We start from the raw sequence: 22,405 nt of genomic DNA, 5'->3' as shown, positions 1-22,405 counted from the left end.
AATCTTATTGTTTTTATAATACTTTTAGCTATTTTTAGTTTATTTAAAATGTCTTGAACTCTGAAAGAAAACAGCTGTGGCATTCAAGGTAACTTTTGTAATAAGCTAAATATTATTCCTTTCTGACTGCAAGAATATTTTAGGCATCTAAAGTCTTTGGGATCTCATCAGCAACAAATAACTTACTTTCAACAGGAGAAGGTCCAAAAGGCTCCTGTGATTATTGAGAATCATTCCTTCATCATGGATAGAATTAGGGGTCGCAATCAATAGTATACTATTGTACCTGACTGGTAAAGAAAAGTCAACTATTGTGCAATTACTGATATTCTTTATCAATAACTCAATGTCACTTCCTGATTTGTTAAGTTTATGCTTAATTATAACATTACTTCCGTATTTCCTGATGAAATATATTATAATAGAAAATGCTTGACTTTAAGTGGCTAATTTGATCCTTTCTGACATGTTTGGTTATGTAATGCTAGTTATGGTACTACAGTCATACCTCGAAATTACGCGAGGTTAGGTTCCGAGCCCTCGTGCAAGGTGAATTTTCAGACCAACTAAGTTTGGCATGGTCTTTAAAAATGCTAATAAATGTTTATTTCCAGAGTTTAAGTACTAAATATGACCCTAATCATGCTCATTTAAAAGCTAACTTTTAAATGAACTAAAGTTAGTGTAATTTTATTTAAAATTTAGCTTATTACCCTTAAAAAGGAATACAGTAAATGGTTGACATAAAAACTGAGTACTGCACAGTTTCATAATAGCGCATTTACAGTAGGTGCGCATTCTATACTAATGTTACCCCTAATTCATGGGATGCAGTTTTTTTGTCACTTAAAGTAAAAGCCGTTTCTTTGCGTCACTAGGCAAAACGTCACAGTCAACAAAAGTACAATTCCACAAAACATCGAAAACATGTACATAATGTTCATAGAAGGTAGTACAGTACAGGTAAAATTCAATCAATTTAAAATTATATACTGTACAGGTAATGACGTACAGAGAATAATAAGTTGTAAACGTCTGTTTGAGCGCTAACTACGAATGAGAGAGAGAGAGAGAGATATACTGTAATAAAGTAACTGTACTGCTTTTGTATCGTATTTATAAAAAATATATAAATACAAATTTTCCATTCTGATTTTACACCTAAAAACACAAAAACTTAAAAATTATACACACTTTCTACACAAAACATCATCTTTGAAAATGCAGGGTATCACATCTTGTAAAAGTACACCAACTGAACGTGCTATAATTACATGCACATACAGATTGCACCAGCACTTTTCTCCGAGGTGAACAGAGTAATTTTCAAAGAATGACACTTATACAACTCTTAGTTACATCTCTGATATTACATTAAAGAATTCATTTTATCAAATGAGCGCGACTGAACAACCTCATCTCAAGGTCATGTAAAGTCCTTGTGACAAAGACTTTGCAAATGGACATAATACTTGTATGATATTTATGTACAGAAATATAAATATAAATTTTCCATATCGATTTTACAGTTAAAAGCATGAAAACTTATAAATGTACTTCAAACATTAAACAAGCATTTTCTGCAGGGGTATCATTTTTGAAAAGTGCAGTAACTTTGCAAATGGGTATCACATCTTGTAAAAGTACACTAAGTGAATGTGCTGAAATTACCTTTGCATCATATTTATGCATGTACAAAAATAAAAATAATACATTTTCGATACAGATTGTACACATGAAAGCATGAAATGCGTTTTTCATTGAGATTTTACACATGAAAGCATGAAATGCATTTTTCATAGAGATTTTGCACATTAAAACATCAAATGCATTTTTCATACAGATTTTACACATAGAAGCATGAAATGCATTTTTCATACAGATTTTACACATAAAAGAATGAAATGCATTTTTCATACAGATTTTACACATGAAAGCATGAAAACTTGTAAATTACTTAAAAAATTAAACACCCACTTCTGTAGGGTTTCTCGAGAATTTCGTATCTGAAAAAATCGCGTATGCCCATTAGTTAGGTTCCAGTGAAAAGTTCGTGTGTGTGTGAATTCGCGCAACTCGAATCGTGTAAGATCGAAGTATTACTGTATATTTTACCAGTCCACTACTTGTTAAGTACTTGTCAGATGACAGAAGAGCAGTTCCTTGCATAACTGCATCACAGGAGACAAGGTCATTTGGTTATCTTCCATTTCAATTTGTTATAATATACCCCACTTGATAATAAAATCAGAAGGTTAAGTGTTTGTAGATATCTTAAAGATCCATTAGTGACCAAACTAAGTGTAATGTGATATAACATTCAAATATGCTGGAAGAATATTCATAATACTGACTTTAGCGAAGATGCAGAAGTTGCAGCAGAAAGACAGAAAACTTTTAACTTTTTTTATGCATAAGTTGCTGACAGAGGAAATGGCCATAAAAATTACATTTTTATGATAAAATGAAGTTTTCTATATACTTACCAAGTAATTACATAGCAATAGCTTCCTCTTGCACGGCAGATTAAAATGAAAAAATTCGCAGGTAACGCTTCAAAGTTTAGCACAGGCGACTGGTCCTGCCCACTAACGGGAATACCAGGAACGGCTTAGCAGACAAACTCATTCTGTTTATGCCATACGTCCGTCGGAAGGGAGGAGGGAGGGCTCCAATCATGTAATTACTTGGTAAGTATGTATAAAACTTTATTATAAAAATGTCATTTTTATATAAGTAACTTACCAAGTACTGTACTGTATCATTAAATACTGCTAAATCTGGACTTGACATAAATGAGCTCAGTGTAGCTTGTGAAACCAATAGAGCACCTGTTACTGTCATTTTTAGCTGAGAAATGTCACAAGATCAGCAACAGCGTTTGGTGCATGGCATTCATCTTGCTGCATCAAATGTTCTTTATAATAAAAAGAATAAATTTCTAAGAAATCAGCTCCAATTAATCCTTAAGTCAGAAGTTCCTTTTGTTATTTTAATTTTGTTATTTTCTTTTATTTAATAACATGAACGTTTAATAACGTGAATGTTATTAAACCACCTTACTCACAGTATAAGATTCACAGTGACACAAGAAACTTCATTATGGACTTTGAGACATATGTCCTTGATGTAGCTAAATACTATACAGTAATTTACATATTATTCATGTTGATACAATACTCACTTTTCTAGATGTAAGGACAATAAGATGCTGTATATCTCTCCATGAAAGGCAAGGCTGAACCTCCAAAGCTAACGCCACAACAGCTGCAGCCAAAGGGGCAGCTGCTGAAGTTCCTGAGTGATGCTTTGTACAACCAGATGGGCTGATCTCCCTCCAGTCTGTTGTGACCTGTATGAAATCAGGTAATGAACTGTATTACAAAAACAAGGTCATACTAAATCCTATGGTGCTATAATCAGCAATAACAGCCGCTAAATCTGTGACTTTTCACAAATGAAAGCATTCCGGAAATAGAGTAAACCCCCCGTATTCGCGTTCTCACTATTTGCGGACTCACATATTCACAGATTTCTCTGTGGAACGTATCTAACCATTATTCGCGGAAAATTCGCCCATTCGTGGTATTTTTCGCAGAGAAATATTCACTAATTACTGTATTTTCATATTTTCATGACTAAATGCAGTTTTTGTGATAAAACTATTAAAATACTCAGGTATTAGCATCTTTAGAGGGCTTTTCTTGTGTTTAAACTATCAAAGTAGGCAGTTCTAAGTGTTTTTAGAGGGGTTTTAAATATTCGTGGATTTTAGCTATTCGCTTGGGGGTGCAGTATGCATCCCCCGCGAATACGGGGGAGTTTACTGCAATGTACTCACAATATCATGTCCATTACTATCAGAGCTTGGGGTCACAGCCAACATTGCAGCGCATTCTTCAGCATAATATGGCATCTGCCCTTTGTAGTTCACAGCTCCAATAGTTACAGTATATACAGAATTAGCATAGCCATCGAAGTTACCTGAAACACAAAAGCACACAGGCTGAAGGATTAAATTACAGGTTGTATAGCACCCACTTCTCATTTCCAGTTATTTGTAGCCATAGGATGTGTTCAGTACTGGGCAACAACAGGATGGTGAGCATGACCAACACATACACCATTCTGCTGCAACCCTGAAAAAAGCAATGTTACACACACACACACACATAATCATCACTAACATTTGTTATTTTCTAGGCTTTCCTCCTGGTCTTCATCATGCTACTTCAATAACTCCAATACAACTTTTCTGGGCAACTATTTCTCATTCATTCCCACCACTAGTCTAAGCTTTGAAAATTTTAAAAATATTAGTCTATCTCCCATCCAGTGGACACTGCAACCCCGGCATCTTTCCTAATTTGCAATAAATGTAAGATCTTTCTGCCACATTTATAGTCACACCTTATCAAAATCTCCTCCATTTCCTCTTATAGTGTAAAACTGTGTTATTCTTTGCTCTAAAGTACCACTGTAAATCCTGGTTTCTTAATTAGGTAGATTTCTCTCATATTAACAGATTCAAGAAGACAACCTCCTATTACTTTGTCTTAATATCAATTAAGAAACTGTGAGAAACTGCAGATCAATTTTCACAAATTTCATTTATTCCATTTTTTTTTATTTCCTTTCGCCCTAATACTCCCTTGTTTCATCTTTATGCATAAACTCTGCAAGCTTGTTGGCACTTTGAGGGCCAGTTCACAATCTGGAACAGATTAGGTTGTATTTTCCAACCCATAAGGTTCATGAATCAGAATTCACAGAATAGAATATAGAATTTAGGCCAAAGGCCAAGCGCTTGGACCTATGAGGTCATTCAGTGCTGAAAGGGAAGTTGACAGTAAGAAGGTTTGAAATGTATAACAGGAGGAAAATTTTGCAGTTGCACTATGAAACAATTGTTAGAGAGGGTGCAAAGTCAGATGGAAGAGAGAGAATATGAACAGAGGTACAGTAAGAGGAATAAAAGAGGTTGCAGCTAGGGGTCGAGGGACACTGCAAAGACCCTTAAGTAATGCCTATAGTGTTCCACGTGAATCAAAACTCACAATTGAAATAACCTTAAGATATCAGAAGCACAAGTCTGGCAAAAGCAACACTATCATGCCCACGGCTTCTCACCTGGTGAGAAAACAGTTACAGTATTCTGTTTTCCAGTACTAATCATGACTTTGTGTAATTCTACTGTGGGGTGTTCAGAATACTTGACTTTCCATACATATCTGTATGAATTTAATTTTTCTTTTTCTATATGCTATAAAAATTTTTTTCATTAAAGTGAAAATTATATTATTCAATAGTATTGTTAATATTTAGTGAAGCAGATTAAACTGCCACTTTCTTTGCAGCATTGTACAGATGATGTTGATGGGGCAACTATAACTTTGCTTACTTTGAGGCAAATGTACTTGACCTCATCAGTCATAAGAGGGTAAATTTACACACACCAACTAGTTGCTGTACCTTTCACTTGAAGCTGCCATAATTATATTATTACAATCATGGTACTACAATATCACTGGTCATGGTTCAAAGATGATTTGTCCTCTCCTGTGCTTGGTAAGTCTCTTGTTACTGGTAAGGGGTGCAACTGATTTGCTTCATAATTAAGAACGTTTTCAAGAGGTACCTTCAAGTGATTCCTTTTGCACACTCACGTGCCTTCATTAATCACTTCAGAGGTATAATTGAAGATTTCTCACTTTCACTTACCTGTAGCAGCTTAGTGATGATAATGTATTCAACCAATGATGAGCACTATTTATACCATTTGTGTATTAATAAATGTATAGTGTATGATACTTTTTCCTGCAGTAGTTCCAACATTAATTAATGGTCATTTTTACTAAGCTATCCTTGGGAAATCATGAGACTCCTTGCCTACTTAACAGTTGCCTGGTACTGAAGGCCATTGTGTCTGGAGGATTAAGTATACCACAGCTTTTTTTTTTTTAGTTCCATATGCCCTTACTAACAAAAACGAACTGAACACAGTTTGCCTTAGCTTGGGACCAGGTGCTTGTTCAGTAATTCCATCTGAGTTTAAAATGCAAAGGCTGGGTACTATGAAGAGGAAAAATATATGTGGCTAATAAGGTTGTCAGCTGTGTAATAATTGAAGAGGATGTTTGGAGAATATACCAAACTGTTCAATATGTATTTGGGCAAATGGAAAATGTCATAGCTACAGAAAAAAGGTATAACTTCAGATTTTTAAAATGACTTTATCTCAATGGGTATTTGGTGGCTTACCAAAATACCCATTGATTAATTTTGTAATTTTACTACACAGAAAATTTAAAAAGTTTATTATAAAATATTCTGACGTTATTTTCAAGGGAAATTCTTGTGTAGACCTTCAATATGCATTTACACAAATACTCATACCATCATTAGATACTATAATCACAAAAAGAAACCCCCTGATGCTCTGCTCTTTGTTCCATAATACTGCCTGTGAGTTAAAGAATAAAGGGACTTCCACTGGTCATGGAACCTTCTTCCTCTGGAAGAGTACATATGTACAGCAATTATATACTGAATGGGGCCTGATCATGATTTTAGGAGCAATCACAACAAAGTAATTTAATCATTTCATTTTGCAATTGTTTTACACATTCTCCCACAATCTTAATGAAACAGTATACAGTAAACAGAGAAAAAACTACCCTGCTTTCAATGAACTTACAATTTAATTCTATAAAGAACTAAAAATGGAAAAATGGTATGTTTAGAATAAAATTAAGTTTCATATATACTTACCAAGTAATTACGTAGCTATAGTTTCTAACTCACACGGCAGCCCTTAATTTAAAAATCGCAGTAGCACTTCAACAGATTAGTGTAGGTGATAAGCCCCGCCCACTACAGGAGTATGGGAACAACTTAGCCAGTAGCGTCATTCTGTTTGTGCCCTTGTGTCCATTAGAGGGGAGGAGGGAGGGCTCTGATTCTGCAATTACCTGGTAAGTATATGTGAAACTTAATTTTATTATAAAAACATAATTTTCATATAAGTAACTTACCAGGTAATTACATAGCTGAATCCCACATTGATAAGAGGTGGGATAAATGGACATATCCTACTCCACAACATTAAGGTGTGATAATGAGTTTGAAATAGAAAGGATGGCCAGCATTGAAACAATGCTTGTCGTTTCCTTATGTGGTAAGAGAGCTACTACAGGTGAATACTACCTCTGGCTGGTGCTCATCTTAACCTGTAGTGGCATGGCGGTTGAGCCGTGGGTCGCCTCTACATAAATGGGAGTCTTGCAGTGGAGGATAGGCCTTATCTCTGACAGGGCATACATAAGTGCCCTTGGCCTGGGTGCAGTACCAACAAAACAAATAACCAGACAACACTGTCACCTACACTGACAAAAAACCACTACCCATCCACTAAGAATGATGGATACTCCAGGTACAAAGTAACCTCAGGCTCCCCAAAACTCAACACCTCACTTCAAGGCGAAGAGGAGTAGGAGAAATTCCTATGCTTCCTCACCCAACACCATGCCAGTCACTGATAATGGTCCCAAGGCTTAACGAGACACAAAGACCAATTTGCACTTCCAGTAGGTCAACTGCGAAATGGAAGTAAGAACATATTGTGCTTGAAAGCTAATGAGGTAGAGACTGTCCTGATATCAAGAGCTTTCATTTAAAAATAGGCAGAATGTCCTGATTCTGAGAGTGAGCCTCAGAAATTAAGTCCCTCCAGAAGAAGGACAATGCTTTCTAGTCAGAGGGCAAGACAGGTTCTTAACAGAACACAAAAGGTTCAAGGGGGGCCCTCGGATCTTCTCAGTTCTGTTCAGCTAATTACCTGAACCCCTAACAGGACAAAAAACTCTCTCTTATTCCTCACATCCGAGGATGACCATTAAGTTCTTAATAGAGCAAGAATGGGTCCAGTGCTTGGATGGGTCCTCGTTCTTGGCTAAAAATCCTAGGGAAAGGAGTAAACCGTCTCTCTTCTAGTGAAAACCTTCCCTTATCGATGGCTTGGGTCTCGCTAATATATTTAGCAGTAGTCAAGGCCACAAGGAAGACAGTCTCCTGGAAAGGTTTCTCCAAGAAGAGGAATGTAGGGTTTAAAATGAGGGACTTGTCAGCCACTCCAACACTACGTCCCAGTTCCAAAAGACTGGATCTTCCTTCCTTTGCTTGGATGTATCCAAGGACTTGATGAGGTTGTTAAGATTGAGATGACGAAAGGTCTAGGTCCTTGAGCTTAAACGCTAGGTTGAGCGTAGCCTGATACCTCTTAATGGAGGAGGACGAGATATACTAGATCTCCTCAGATAAAATAGGAAATCTGCAATTGGGTCACAGATGCCTCAGAAGAATAGAAGTGTGTCTGAGACACCAGTTTCAGAGAAGTGCCCACCTAGCCTGGTAGACGCTGATAGAAGATTGACGCTTGCATTTTGCAATGGCCTCTGCAGCATGTTTAGAGAACCCTTTCACTCTGCCAAGTTTTCTGACTTTCTGAAGCCTGTCAGGGGAAGAGAGGACCACATTTGGTGGGATCTCTTGAAGCGAGGTTGTCTGAGTAGACAAGGTTTTGTGATACCAAAGCTAGAATGACCATGTCCGGACAACAAAAGAGAGGAAGACGATGATTCCTTGAGGTGGCAAACAGGTCCGAAGCTGACCTGCCCCATATACTCCACATATCCCGACAGACCAGGGGGTGCAAGGTCCACTCAGTGAGAAGGACCTCTTTCCGACAACTCACTTCGTCCACCAGAACCTTTAGTTTGGCCTGAACAAATTGAGCGACTACAATCACTCGATTTTGATCTGTCCACAGTAGAAGGTCTCTTGCTCTTGATAGTAGATCCTGAGTGGACTCTTCTTGGAGGTCTGAAGCAATTTTCCTCACAGTACCCTGCGGGAAAAGATAGAGGTCAAACGGCGAAAACAAAAGGGTCGCCTTCTGGGTCTGTGCAACCCCTTTAAATGTAAAGGAGCACCATAATTCCCCCTTGTTCAATATTCCCAAGGAGAAAAGAGCCGTAAGCTCAATGGACCCATCTCTGATATCCTTGTCTGCTCCAGGTAGTACTCCCAGCCAGACCGAGGCAATGTCGTTTTTTAACTCCTTGAAATTCTAATTTTCCCTGGCCAGATAATTATCTTACATGTACGATAAAACTGCCTCTGGTATGATGTACAGTACCTTCTCCAACTATTGTACATTTTAAACAATAATTCTGGGACTGAGCTTTTTAAGACAATGATTAAAAAGCATTCTCATAAAAAATAACACGCCTTTCCAGTGGCTGTCTGTTGAAACCTGGGATATTTGTGTAACCGGTTCGAATGAGGGGGCAGCAACCTGTGCAAACCCCCCGGCCTCCCTTGGACTTCCAGCATGTCTTCTCCCAGGTTTAGGGGAGCAGGACAGAGACCTTTGTCTAGGAGAACTGGCAGGACAGGAGGCCACCTCCTCCACTTCCATAACACTTTCTCCTGTCAAGTAACCTTTCCAGTGGCTGTCTGCTGATACTGTACCTGGGCACGTGCAACAGGTTTGACTGAGGGGGTAGCAATCCGTGGGCAAACCCCACCAGCCTCCCTTGGACTTCTGGCATGTCTTCTCCCAGGTTTAGGGGAGCAGGACAGAGACCTTCGTCTAGGAGATCCGGCGGGAGGAGAAGCCAGCTACTCCAATTGCATAATGCTTTCACTCATCACTTTGCGGGAAGCAGCGCCATCTGAAAACGTTTTCCCATAAACGCCTTCAGTGACACACCTAACTTCACCACTGAATACACCAGAAGGATAATTTTCTTGTGAAACTTAAACTCTAGGCTGGCAAGGGCATCAGGTTCGGAAGTGAGAGAACCAGGCGCGGGAGTAGGTGGATTAAAGGTAGGAGGGCTAGTAGCAAGAGAAAAAAGGCGGGAAGGGGGAAGAAGGAATAGTAGAGCTATCTTCTAACCTAGGCTAAAGGGCAGCTTGTTTCTCAGCTCTAGAGGCCGCTTTCCTTTCTATCCCTATCTAACTTGTCTAGTTGAGATATAAGTACCTTCTACTCTTGCTAACCATTACATTGAGTACAAGTTTTCTCCCTACTATATCCTGTCCCTTGCATTAACTGCAAATTGTATGAGAATTATATGAAAAATAATTAATCTGATTTGTAACTTTCGCTATGATAGCGAAGATAGGTGAACTTGAAAAGATGTAACAATAACCAAAGAACTAGAAAAAATTATCCTGAAAGATATTAAAGCTTGAAGGCTACTCAAATAAGCGATGCTACTTCACTGAAATCCAGCCATACAACCGAAAATCAGTGAACAAAAGCTGCAGCAAACCCCGATGTTACTCGAGACCACGACAGAAACAGAATGACGTTTATGGCTAAGTTGTTCCCAGTACTCCCGTAGTGGGTGGGGCTTATCACCCACACTAATCTTTCAAAGTGCTACCACGATTTTTAAGTTAAGGGCTGCCGCGTGAATTAGAAACTATAGCTATGTAATTACCTGGTAAATTATATGAAGATATGTCTTTGTGATAAAATGACCCACTCATTCTCATACTAGAGTATGAAGTCAAAACAGTTCAGTAAAGCAGACATAAAAAGATGAATGAAGGTGGATACACCAACATAAAGATGTGCTCACAGTTATCCCGGCTTTTTCCTCCATTTCCAGAAGCAACTACATAAATTGCGCCATAGCCTTTCCTCCCATATGTAATGCCATGTATCAGTGCTTTACTTGCTAGATGATGGGGGCCATCAACTGTCTTGCCATCATCATCAGGTCCCCAGCTGTGGATGGAAAAAGGTACTGAAGATCACTCAGTTCCCCAACTGCATAAAAATGATACTTTAATATAATAATTATAATGCTTAAGTACAGGGTACAATGTTATGACATTTTAATTAAGTAATTAACAACTAATGAAACTCTGTTATAAAAAAAATGTTTGTTTTGAATATTTTATGAAATGCTAACCATGGCATTACTAGAGAAGTTACAATACTTTGGTTACTTTGGTATTTCAAAGGGCTGACATCTTAGAATTTATGTATGAAAGAACTTATAGGACTACAGTATAAGGAATACTTCTTAACTGGGAAATACTCTCGCAACACCACATCAGGTACACAAAATCTTTTATCAAAGCCTGTAGAATATATATTCACAATAACAACAACAATAATACTAATATGAATAACACAATAATGCATTATATAAGTCCCTAAGCTATGTTTGCCTACAAAAATTCACCAACAAAGCAAAAAGACCTGACAGCAAAGGAAAGCATATCTGGAGAATTTACATTTAAATAATTAATACTATTACAAGAAAAATTTTACATTGTTTTCTGACTTTCATATTTCTCAATCTAATCTGCAGTTTGTTTTTAATTATAACTCTTCAAGCATATGATGAACCAAAAACAGTAAACACAGTATTCTTAACTCTCAAATCCATATTACCTTTGTTAGCACTAACTATTTAAAGCTAAAAATATCCAATCTTTATATCCTTTCCAAGTCAACCCCAAAGGAATGATTGATGGATGACCAGCTAATTGTGCTCTCTCTCTCTCTCTCTCTCTCTCTCTCTCTCTCTCTCTCTCTCTCTCTCTCTCTCTCTCTCTCTCTCTCTCTCTCTCTCTCCTTACAAGATTTGCCTATCCAAGGCAGCACACTAACACACAGATGGCACAACTCAACAACTGAGGCAAACTTGGAAGATAAAAATAACCACTGAAATTTAACCTTTAAATACACAATATGAATAAAAAATTTGCTAGGCACAGTTGGGCATATCTGATGTTCTCAGTTTATCCTAAATTTGAGAGATTTAGAAAAAGAAATGTGATTTTACACCAGGAAAGATGGAGGTTAATAAATTCTATAAAACTCAACTTTCTTAATTCTAACCTCAAAACTTCATTTTTAAAATATAAAGAAGACTTGTTATTTGCAACAAGCTCCAATAAATGGTTTGTGCAAATCACAAAAGTTTAAACAGAACTTGACTGCACTCTGCACTCACCTACAAGAGTAAATGTCATTTACTTCTAGGCCTTGGATGAATGCTGCTGCTTCCATAGAATCAGTCATACGTCCTCCAAGCACTCTTATTCCAGAAATATTAGCTTGGTAAGCTACACCCACACCACAAACACTATTTGCTACAGCTGCTATTTCCCCAGCGCATCTTGTTCCATGTTCATTGCGCTCTGAAAGTAAAGGCATCTGTGTCGCATTACATGAACCACAAAAAGAAAGCTTGCATGCATTTCTGTACTGTGTAATAGCCAACTTGCCTTATTTAATCAATGTATTGGAAGATTTTTCCAAATACTGTAGTTTCTTCAGAATGATCTTATACCTTACGCACCAAAGACCATATGAATGCTTATACATAAACATGATATTTTAATGATAAAATAAAGTTTGTTCATACTTACCTGGCAGATATATATATAGCTGTATTCTCCGAAGGTCCGACAGAATTTCAAATTTCGCGGCACACGCAGTGGCCGGTCAGGTGGTTAGTACCTATTCCCGCCGCTGGGAGGCGGGTATCAGGAACCATTCCCATTTTCTATTCAGATTTTCTAACGCCACTGTCTCCTGAGGGGGAGGAGGGAGGGCAATATAATATATATATCTGCCAGGTAAGTATGAACAAACTTTATTTTATCATTAAAATATCATTTTGTTCATGAGACTTACCTGCCAGATATATATATAGCTGAATACCACCTTTGGAGGGGGTAGAGACAGCCAAGAAATAGGAAAAACCAATTATTGGTAAAATTATTTTGGTTCCTTATCTGATAGCGTAGCTGACTGAGTGGTTACTGTCACTCTAGTCTGCTTCTGCTTTACTAGAGACCCCAGCGAGGTAGTGACCTATATAGCTGGCGACTTCTAGATGATCTGTCAACGGGGCGTGACCACAATGTGACTAGATCATAGCCCATACAAAGAGGACAAAAGAGCATTACTAACCACCTAACCAACACCTAAAGCGTTAGTTTGCAAAGGATTGGGAAGACTGCCTCCAGTAGTCGACCCAACAACCACAAAAACACAATTAAAAAGGGGATAGGATCAGAGTTACCCCTTGTCCCCAAGGTTGCTGAAGCAGCAATGTATGGTCCCAGCGAAAAGCAATTTCGTATGCTACCTAAACATCTTGCCAAGAGTGTGAGGCAAACACCGAATTGACTTCGCCAAAATGTGGCACTAAAATGTCACGGAGTACCATATTTTTCTTGAACGCCATGGAGGTAGCAACTGCCCTCACCTCGTGAGCGTTAACTCTCAACAACTTGAAGTTGGAGTCGTCACAACTAGAGTGTGCGTCCTTAATGACGTCCCTAATGAAGAATGCCAGTGCATTCTTCGACATAGGTTTAACTGGTTGCCTCACAGAACACCATAAAACATCCAATGGACCACGAGTGTCCTGTGTTCTTTTAAGGTAGAACTTGAGAGCTCTAACTGGACATAGAACTCCCTCAGGTTCCTGTCCAATAAGGTCTGCTAAACCTTTAATTTCAAAGTGTCTAGGCCAAGGGTTAGAAGACCTATCATTCTTAGCCAAGAACTTAGGGCTTAAAGAATAGACAGCATTGTGTTCCTTGAAGCCCACATGACGGCCTCGAACTTCTCTCACTCTCTTCGCCGGAGGAATGCCGTTTCGAGTAACATCCTTAAGAGATGCAGAGTGGAGAGGCTCAAAAGGACTAACCATCAAAAACTTGAGCATTACGTCCAAGTTCCAAGCAGGGGAAATCAGCTGAGGAACCTTGGACGTCTTGAAAGAGCTCAAAGATCGTGGAGGTCCTTATTGTCAGACAAAGCTAATCCTCTGTGTCTGAATACAATCGAAAGCATGCTCCGATAACACTTGATAGTCGGAACTGCTATATCGAGTTTTTCTCTTAAGTAAAGGAGAAAATCCGCAACCTGGCTCACAGTGATAGAGGAAGAGGAAAAGCCCTTCTTTCTACACCAACCTTTGAAGGTTGCTCACTTCGCTAGATATATCCTTTAGATGAAGAACTTCTGGCTCTAGCGATGGCCCGTGCCACCTGGCCAGAAAAACCCCTTCGCTCTGACCAAGTTTCGATAGTCTGAAAGCAGTCAGGTTCAGAGCGGGAGATTCAAAGATATCTCGTGAAGTGGGTTTGTATGAGCAGGTCTGCTCTCATAGGAAGGGTCCTCGGAACGCCTACCAACCAGAAGAGAAACTCCGAGAACCAGTGGTTCAAGGCCAAAACATGGGGATGAGAGTCATCCTCGTCCCCTTGTGAGGCCGCGAACTTGCGTGTATGACTTCTCCCAGAATTTAGAACGGGGAAAAAAGGCGTAAACATCTATTCCCGTCCAATCCCAGGGAAGAGCAACTATCGCAACTGCCCCAGGGTCGAGTACAGATGAGCTTTACAGAGGGAGCCTCGCTGTTCTTGAGGTCGTGAAAATATCCACAAGATGGCGACCCCAAAATTTCCAAAAATCTTGGCAAACCTCCTGATGAAGGGTCCATTCCTTCGGCAGGAGTTGATGGCGCCAACAGAGCAGGTCTGCTCGAACATTTTCGACCTCTGCCACAAAACTTGTGAGAATCGAAATGTTGCGAGCATAGGCTCAAAGAATAATCTCTCTTGCAAGGCTGAACAGGGAACAAGTATTGTCCGAGTTTGCTAGAACTACACGATTGCAAACTTGGACTCGAAGAATTGGCGAGCTAAAAGATAGCCGCCAAATCTTTGAAGTCGATGTGCCAGGACACCTGTTCCTCTCTCCAGGTTCCTAACACTTTCTCTCCCTCTAGTGTAGCCCCCAACCTGTTGACGACCCGTCGGAAAAACAACACTAGGTTGGGGTTCAGAAGCTTGAGGAGATCCCTTTCTGCAATTCCGTTGGATCGAGCCACCACCACAGATCCTCTTTATATAAGGAAGAATTCTCAATTCCTCTTTCAAGTCTTCCTTGCTTTGTCAGTTCTCCAACAAAAAGAACTGAAGAGGCCTGAGATGCAGACTCCCAGAAAACAAACTTCTCCAGCCAGGAAATGGTCCCCAGCAGACTCATTCCTTCCTTCACCTAGCATGTTTCCTTTTCCAAGAAGGCCGAAACTTTTTCGTACATAGAAGTTGCCGTTCTTGCGACGGAGACGCTATAAAAGCCGCTGAATAGATCTGAATTCCCAGACACAATGGACAGTGAGGGGATCAGCTGCGACTTCTCCACAGACCAGAAGTCCCAGGGACTTCACGAGTTGCAGAGTCAACTGAAGGTCCTCCAGATACCTTCGCCCGACGACGCCGAATCAACCAGTCGTCCAAGTAGAGTGAGATCCTGACGTGCGACAGATGCAACTGCATCGCAACGCGTTTTTCATGAGACGTGTAAACACCCTCGGAGCAAAATGTGACACCAACAGCATCTGGTGTTCCCAGGCGGTCAACCATCCAAGTACTGACCAGACCCAACGTTGCTTAACTTCGCTGATCGGACGAGAAGCGGTGTTTTCAACGTGGTATGGCCGTTGTGCAGAGTCCAAAGCAGAGAGCCCTGAACTGGTACGCCTAGTCCCCAAGACAACCTGAGATACTTCACCGAACGTGGATGAATTGGGGCGTGAAGATAAGTATCTTGGAGATCCAAAGATACCATCCAATCCCCGGGATGAAGGGCTCCTAGTATTGACTGCGAGGTCTCCATCTTGAACTTTTCCTTCCGACCAAGTTGTTCGACCTGTTGACGTCCAAGACGGGTCTCCAGCCTACTGAAAGTTTCAGGACTAGAAACAATCTGTAGTAAAATCCCGGGAACACCGAGTCAATATCTGTTCCACTGCTCTCCGCTCAACATCTGTTCGAGCAGGTCAAACAATTTTCTGTTTGACAGGAAGGCAGTTGGGAAACAAAAACAAAAAAGAGGAGACAGGAAGGGAATCAAGTAACCTCTCTCTAACAGTAGGAGGGACCAAACGTCTGCCCCTCACTCTTTCCAGGCTTGTGCAAAATGAAGCCTGGTTGCAAAGGAGTCTGGAGATGAAGGGAGTCACTTGCTACCTCTCTTGAAGTGACATTCCTTCGGAAAAAAAACTCTTTCTCGTGGTGCGGGTCTCGTGTTGCTTCCCATGGAAGCCCCTTTTGTTATGCAAACATTTAGCTTTCGTTTACTTTTTGTATCTGAGATCGGTGCAAGCGTTATGAAGGAGATGCAGTTTGAATGTCGATAACTTTAGTTTTGAGAAAAACGATATTTTTTGCTTCTCTGTGTATTTATTTGCTTGCCGTTACACAGTTTGATGTTTTATGACATAATGAAAAGCCAAAAATAGACCTGCAAAGTAATATAACTTCGCTAAAATGAAGCTAAATGAAGCGAGTGTCAAAACACGGCTGAGGTTGGCCAGCGACGTTTTACTTAGACAAGCTCTGAGCTGCTACTGACTGACTGCCACTGACTGCCCTGCGCATTCCTGTCTTTCGCTGATGCGCACTATGTCCACAGGGTTGCCATAGATCGCATTAGATATTATTTCATAGCTAAAAGGAAATTACCACCGATATACTGACAATATCATTACATTATATGAAAAATGTAATTTGACTATGATAGGTTACTGTTTTGTTTATAACTTCTAACTGTGGCGAACTTTTTAAATAAAACTTTCTGAGAAGATAGTCAGGATATGTATGATGCCATATATAAATATCCCAGAAAATTTTATTTCCGATTTTTTCACAAACGCTCCCCTTAAGACAAAGACAACTGCGAGGGTGGAGAGAGAGGAGCCGACGGTTGAAAAGTCTCAGGAAACAGATCCCTAAGAAAAAGCCAGAGTCTGATAATCAGAGGAAGAAGAAGACGAAAGAAGTTTCTCTTCATACAAAGGCTGTGACGAAAGAGGATGTTCTTCCGCAGCTGGTGGGTCTTGAGTGAGTGGTGAAAGTAGTTCCGATTCGCCGATCACGTAAGCGGGAACTCCCGCGAACGAAGAAGTCGCCAACTAGAGTAACGATAGTAAACATAAGAAATGTGGAACGCTTCACGATTAGCGTGTCATCCTTGCGCAAGAGCCATGCTAATCTTCTCTGTATCGTTCCAATAGTATATGTACTGCCGAAGCAAGTACTGGCTAAATTAAGAAGGACATCAAATGTTGAAGCGGGTAGTTGTGCGACATGATGAACAACTGGAGCGGTGTCAACACAAGACTTGAAGCTATACGGGCGAAGCGAAGCGGAGCGTCATGGCGTGACGCGCGAGAGGCTCCGTGGCAAGTACTAGAAGAGAGTCACAGCGCGTGGCGCGCGCCAGCGTCATGGCTGAAGCGCGCCGAGGCCAAGGTGAGGAGCGCGTGAAGCGTGAGAAGCGCACGAAGAGCAAGACGCGCTCCTGGCGCGAGGCAAGAGAAAAGGCCAACACCTCAACTCGGGAAGACGAATAGGAAGCCACTAAACACTCTCTCTCTAGAAGACAGACGCTCTGTATCGTTCCCTGAAGCGGGAGACGAAGGTGAAAGTCTGTACCTCTTAACAGGCAGATTCGAATCTTGAAAGGTTCATGAGAGCATCCAGCTGTTGTTGCAAACCCAACAAAATCTTACGCGTTGGAGAAGCCACTCTCTCGGGAGAAGGGCTGAACCTGAGAGAAGGAAAGGGGCGAGAGACGTATACTTCCTTCCACAGGGGAAGAAGCTCTAGCCCTTGCCTTAGCGACAGGGGGTCGAGTAGAGTGATCATTCGAAAACACTTTATTCTCTTCTGCAGAGGAATATCCACGCAACTTTCGGGAAGAGTACAAACGTCTAGAGGAAGAGGACGTGAAGCGTCCTCTCCTCTAAGCTTCTCTTAAGAGGGCGAGAGTCCAACCGAGAGCTCCAACCCCGTGGCGGGGAGGACGTGTCGGAGGACGAGAAGCAATCCTTCAGGATGCGTGCCTGAGCACGATCCCTGGCAGCCTGGGTAGCGTCATCAGGACCTGCCGAAGGGACGCCAGATCGGTGGGAAGCCCCGTAACCCTCATGCGGCTTTCGACATGCCCCTCCCTGGTCCTGGGAGTTCGACAGAGGTCCAGGCCTAGAGGCATTATAGGGCCGATCTGACGCCCCTCCACAACACTAGGGGGCACTAGCACTAACACTATGCGTTTGAATTGCATTCACTTTAGTTTCAAGAGCACGCATTGACTCCACACGAGAGCAGGGAATTACCTTCTGCAGCAACAAACTACAGGGTTAGTAATAAATTACTACAGGGTTACTAGTAGGAGAAAACCCCGACTGTCCAACTAAGGATGCACTCTAGGAGGAAGATTTCCTCAGCCTATCACGCTCCAATTTAAGCATATAGGCTTCATATTTCTTCCACTCACCCTCAGACAATCCCACACATTCATTACCGATTATCATAGAGCATTGAACACCCTTACATATCATACATAAAGAGTGAGGAACTATCAAAGTCTTCGATAGCCTCACCTCGATAGCTAGAGGTAAGACATCTTAATTATAAGAAAAGCCAAAAGCAAAATCAAAAACGGTCCACAAAGAGCGTATGCCAAGTCACAGATCCAGTCGAATACCAAAAACAACCAAAATACTTAAGTGACAACAAATTTCGAAATCCAAAGGCGGAGGAACTGACAACAGGTGTTGACAGTCCGGCGACAGAGAAAATCTGAATAGAAAATGGGAATGGTTCCTGATACCGCCTCCCAGCGGCGGGAATAGGTACTAACCACCTGACCGGCCACTGCGTGTGCCGCGAAATTTGAAATTCTGTCGGACCTTCGGAGAATACAGCTATATATATATCTGGCAGGTAAGTCTCATGAACAAAAGTACAATATTATGGATTACTCAAATTATAAATACCGTACAGTGGAACCATGGTTCTTGAACTTAATCTGTTCCAGAAGGATGTTCAAAACCTTCAGCCTCTACACAGTCCTAACAGTAGCTAACATAACGTTTTCGTTAGAACTAGAAGTCTAACTACGCCTCACTATACCATGTATATAAGCCGCTTTGCTTATTAAATTTTTCAAAACACCCCCTGTTAGCCTTGAAAGCATCACTACCTCTACAGTATTAGCATTTTTTCCATTTTTTTTTTCTTTTTAAGCAGCCATCATGCAGACGCTCTACTTTTTCACAAATGATTGCCCTAAAAATACTATCACTAAGTGTTTTTCATTATCTAAATCAACAGCAACATTTATACCACTTCAACAACTGACTTGGATCTTTGTTTTGTAAGCACTTTCACCCCTTCAGCAATATCTGCTCCTCTGATGACCTCTTCGTTTTTTGGTATGGTGGAGATTGTAGGCTTCACCTTACTGAAATGCTCAGCAAGACCAGAGAAGCAAGTCCCCCTCTAATATTCAGCTACAAGATCTTTTTTCGTCTCTATCGTAGATAAGCGATTTGAAAAATACAAATAAACATAAAAATAAAAGTTCAAAAAAGTAAAAATAAAAATTATAATAATGTGGCTCTTATCACTTGTCTTTTTGATTTGCTGTTATCACTATCCTTATTTGGTCCCATAGTGGCCTTTTTTTAATAAGAATATTAAAAAAACTTGAAGAAACACCCAAACTTTAGTGGAAGTGTGCACTGAACAACAGGTATGGCCAAACTACCCCAACCACCCTTTGTTTCAGCAAGCATGATTGGAGACGAATCCCATACAAGTTCCAAACTGCAATATACATTCTACCAAAGTGGGGCTGGCTCTTTGAGAACCAAGGATACATTCAATAACCATTCAATAACATTTGAGAACTGAGGTTCCACTGTATCTGTGCTTCAATTTCCTTAGGATGGTGTACCTACAGTATTTTAAATTTGTACTATAAATTTATATCCCCAAAAGTTCAATGATACTATGAAACGGACTGATTCATAGATACTTACTTTCCAAATACTGGTAATACATCAACAAAAGTCACTGATGCTGAAGAAATGCAGGAAATCAGCAAGATTACAAAACTCTTAAAATATCATTCACACAAATAATCAATTACTGTACACCTACAGTAAAAAAAAAACCTACGGAAAAACTGTCAAAGTAATACAAATTACTATTAAATGGGCTCTTCTAAAACTTATGAAACAGCTTAACCTCTTAAACTACAGGAGCTACATAACTCTACAGGACTCAAAAACATCCTCACCGGAACTTCTTCAAAGCAGTGATTACCCCTCCTCATCAATCTACTTCAGAGATGAAAAATAGCACCCTCCTGTCATGTCCTGGCAACTAGGACATTCTACCAATAAATGTCAAACAATATGGGGTACCCAGAATTCATAACAAAATGCCTTAGGTTCACCGGCCATTATAACCCCATGATTCAAAAGTGTGGTTAATTCTAATTCAGAAGTGGCAATTTCTCATCTCATCACATTATAATACATTCTTGGGAAAACTGATTTGCTAATTTCCTGCATTACTAGTTCATTTTGGCAACACTAATCCCAATAATTTTCAGTCTTCTTTATTTTTTCTTGTAACTGAGAATATATTAATACTGTAAGTTCCCAAGGAATATTCATTCTCTGTATTGAATAATAATTTTCTCATGATATTCTGGACCTTCTTACCGGCTGGCATTCTACTGTTTCCTGTATGTACCTCTCCCTTTAAATTACTGCTCAGCTCTCGTTCTCTTCATATGCCCCACCCATCTGAATCCTTTTTCAAAACTTCTAAACACCTCATTTCTCAGCTACTAGTCTCATTTTCTAAGTATCATTACATCTGCTGTGTAAAAAACATATTTACAGTCTCATTTTCTAGGTATCATTGCATCTGCTGTGTAAAAAAACACATGTCTCATGAACAGCCATAAATTTTGTTGCCTAATAAGATACTCTTATACAGTGCTTCCCCACTTTTTCACTGTTCACTTTTTTTGTGCTTCATTTTGTCGCGGATTTTTGTGGAACACGTTATTCACTTTTCCGCGGGGGAAATTTCACTAATTCGTGGATTTTGTAGACAACAATACTACAGTGTAAGTACACTGTAAATTATTTTTGTCATAAAAATCTGTAAATAGTCATGAACACAATATGAAAAAATACAGTAATTAGTGAACAAACAGTGTTACTCTATGAAGAAAAGTGAATTAGTGGTAAGTTTAATTGTTTTTACCAATATATCAAGAAAACGGGACACCTTCAATACTGAGAGAAAACAACTATGCTTATTTATACAAGGGTAACCTGGTTAGTTGTATTAAACATTTTATAGATATTTTGTTGTGCTTACATTAATATTAATATTTTAAAATTAGTAAATCATTTCAAAAGCATTTTAGGGGCATATACAGTATACATAAGAGTAACAGTCGTAAAAGGGTACAAATATTAATCTAAGATGACTTAGGGTGTTTTGGGATGATGGTTTGGGGGGGCACTTTTCTTTGAAATGATATTGAATTGTTTTAGTATGATAATTTAAGGTATGTTTTTGTTTGAACTACTAAATTAGGCAGTGGACTTTTAAAATAGACAGCTATAAGCATTTTAGTTTAAGGGGTACAGGGTATTTGGCAGTTATAAGCACTTATAAGCATTTTTAGGAGGGGATTTAGCATTTCTACGGTGGGTTCTGGAATCTTTCCCCCCGAAAAAGTGGGGGAGCACTGTATACACATAGCCAAAAAATTCATTCCTTATCATCTATATTATTTGCTCCATATTCAGTCTGTCACAGGATAAATCAATATTCTTTGGCAATTTCTTAGTTTAACTTCAATGCAACATATGCCATATGTAATTTGTTATAAGAATACTATACTGCACAGATGTACATCATGCCAATTTAGTTGAAATAAACACAAATGACAAAAAAGCACAAAACTGCCCTCCACAAAAATAAAGAAAAAGAGACTGACCACCATTTTTAACTGGGGAAGGATCGGAATCATCTGAATTAATGTCGTAAGACCCGGCTGGATTGTAGTTATCCCTCAAATCTGGGTGTTGCCATTCAAGTCCATCATCAATTACGCAAACCGTAACACCTCGGCCAGCTATGCCACTTTCCCACACTCCAATGACATTGATGTCATACTGTCCTTTAATGTTGCTCTTCTGAAAAGTATGATGAATTTACAGAAATGTGTATAAAACTGATAAAACAGAACAGAATATACAATTTAGGCCAAAGGCCAAGCACTGGGACCTATGAGTCATTCAGAGCGCTGAAAGAAAAGAGAGTAAGAGGTTTAAAAGGTGTAACTAGAGGAAACCCTCCCATTTGCACTATTAAACACTGTTAGAAGAGGGTGGAAAGTATGGAAGAAAGCATATGAATGGATGTACAGCAAAAGGGATGAAAGGGGTTGCAGCTACAGGGTATAAAAGAG

General features: G+C 39.7%; 1 protein-coding gene and 2 non-coding genes across 9 annotated transcripts in view; all 3 read right to left on the bottom strand.

The window, feature by feature from the left end:
• The window catches only part of LOC136826031 (proprotein convertase subtilisin/kexin type 7-like), a 74,633-nt gene that overhangs the window by 31,151 nt on the left and 21,077 nt on the right, over positions 1-22,405 (bottom strand). For 4 of the 7 annotated variants that reach the window (XM_067082893.1, XM_067082891.1, XM_067082895.1 and 1 more), the window contains exons 3-7: positions 21,932-22,130; positions 12,042-12,228; positions 10,653-10,801; positions 3,842-3,984; positions 3,185-3,352 (exon numbers count right to left, since the gene is read on the bottom strand). In XM_067082893.1, the coding sequence (XP_066938994.1) occupies positions 3,185-3,352; positions 3,842-3,984; positions 10,653-10,801; positions 12,042-12,228; positions 21,932-22,130 (846 nt within the window). The remainder of the gene's footprint in view (positions 1-3,184; positions 3,353-3,841; positions 3,985-10,652; positions 10,802-12,041; positions 12,229-21,931; positions 22,131-22,405) is intronic. The other 3 variants (XM_067082896.1, XM_067082892.1, XM_067082897.1) reach the window with 1 other exon arrangement.
• On the bottom strand, positions 15,441-15,559 carry LOC136826398 (5S ribosomal RNA). The gene has a single exon (XR_010849601.1). It is a non-coding gene; the product is annotated as a 5S ribosomal RNA (ribosomal RNA).
• Positions 17,051-17,153, bottom strand: LOC136826395 (U6 spliceosomal RNA). Its single transcript, XR_010849598.1, has one exon. It is a non-coding gene; the product is annotated as a U6 spliceosomal RNA (small nuclear RNA).

The sequence above is a fragment of the Macrobrachium rosenbergii genome, chromosome 40, assembly GCF_040412425.1.
Source record: "Macrobrachium rosenbergii isolate ZJJX-2024 chromosome 40, ASM4041242v1, whole genome shotgun sequence".
Classification (NCBI taxonomy): Eukaryota; Metazoa; Arthropoda; class Malacostraca; order Decapoda; family Palaemonidae; genus Macrobrachium; species Macrobrachium rosenbergii.
Note: the sequence above shows the minus strand (reverse complement) of the source record. Positions and strands in the feature narration are given on the sequence as shown.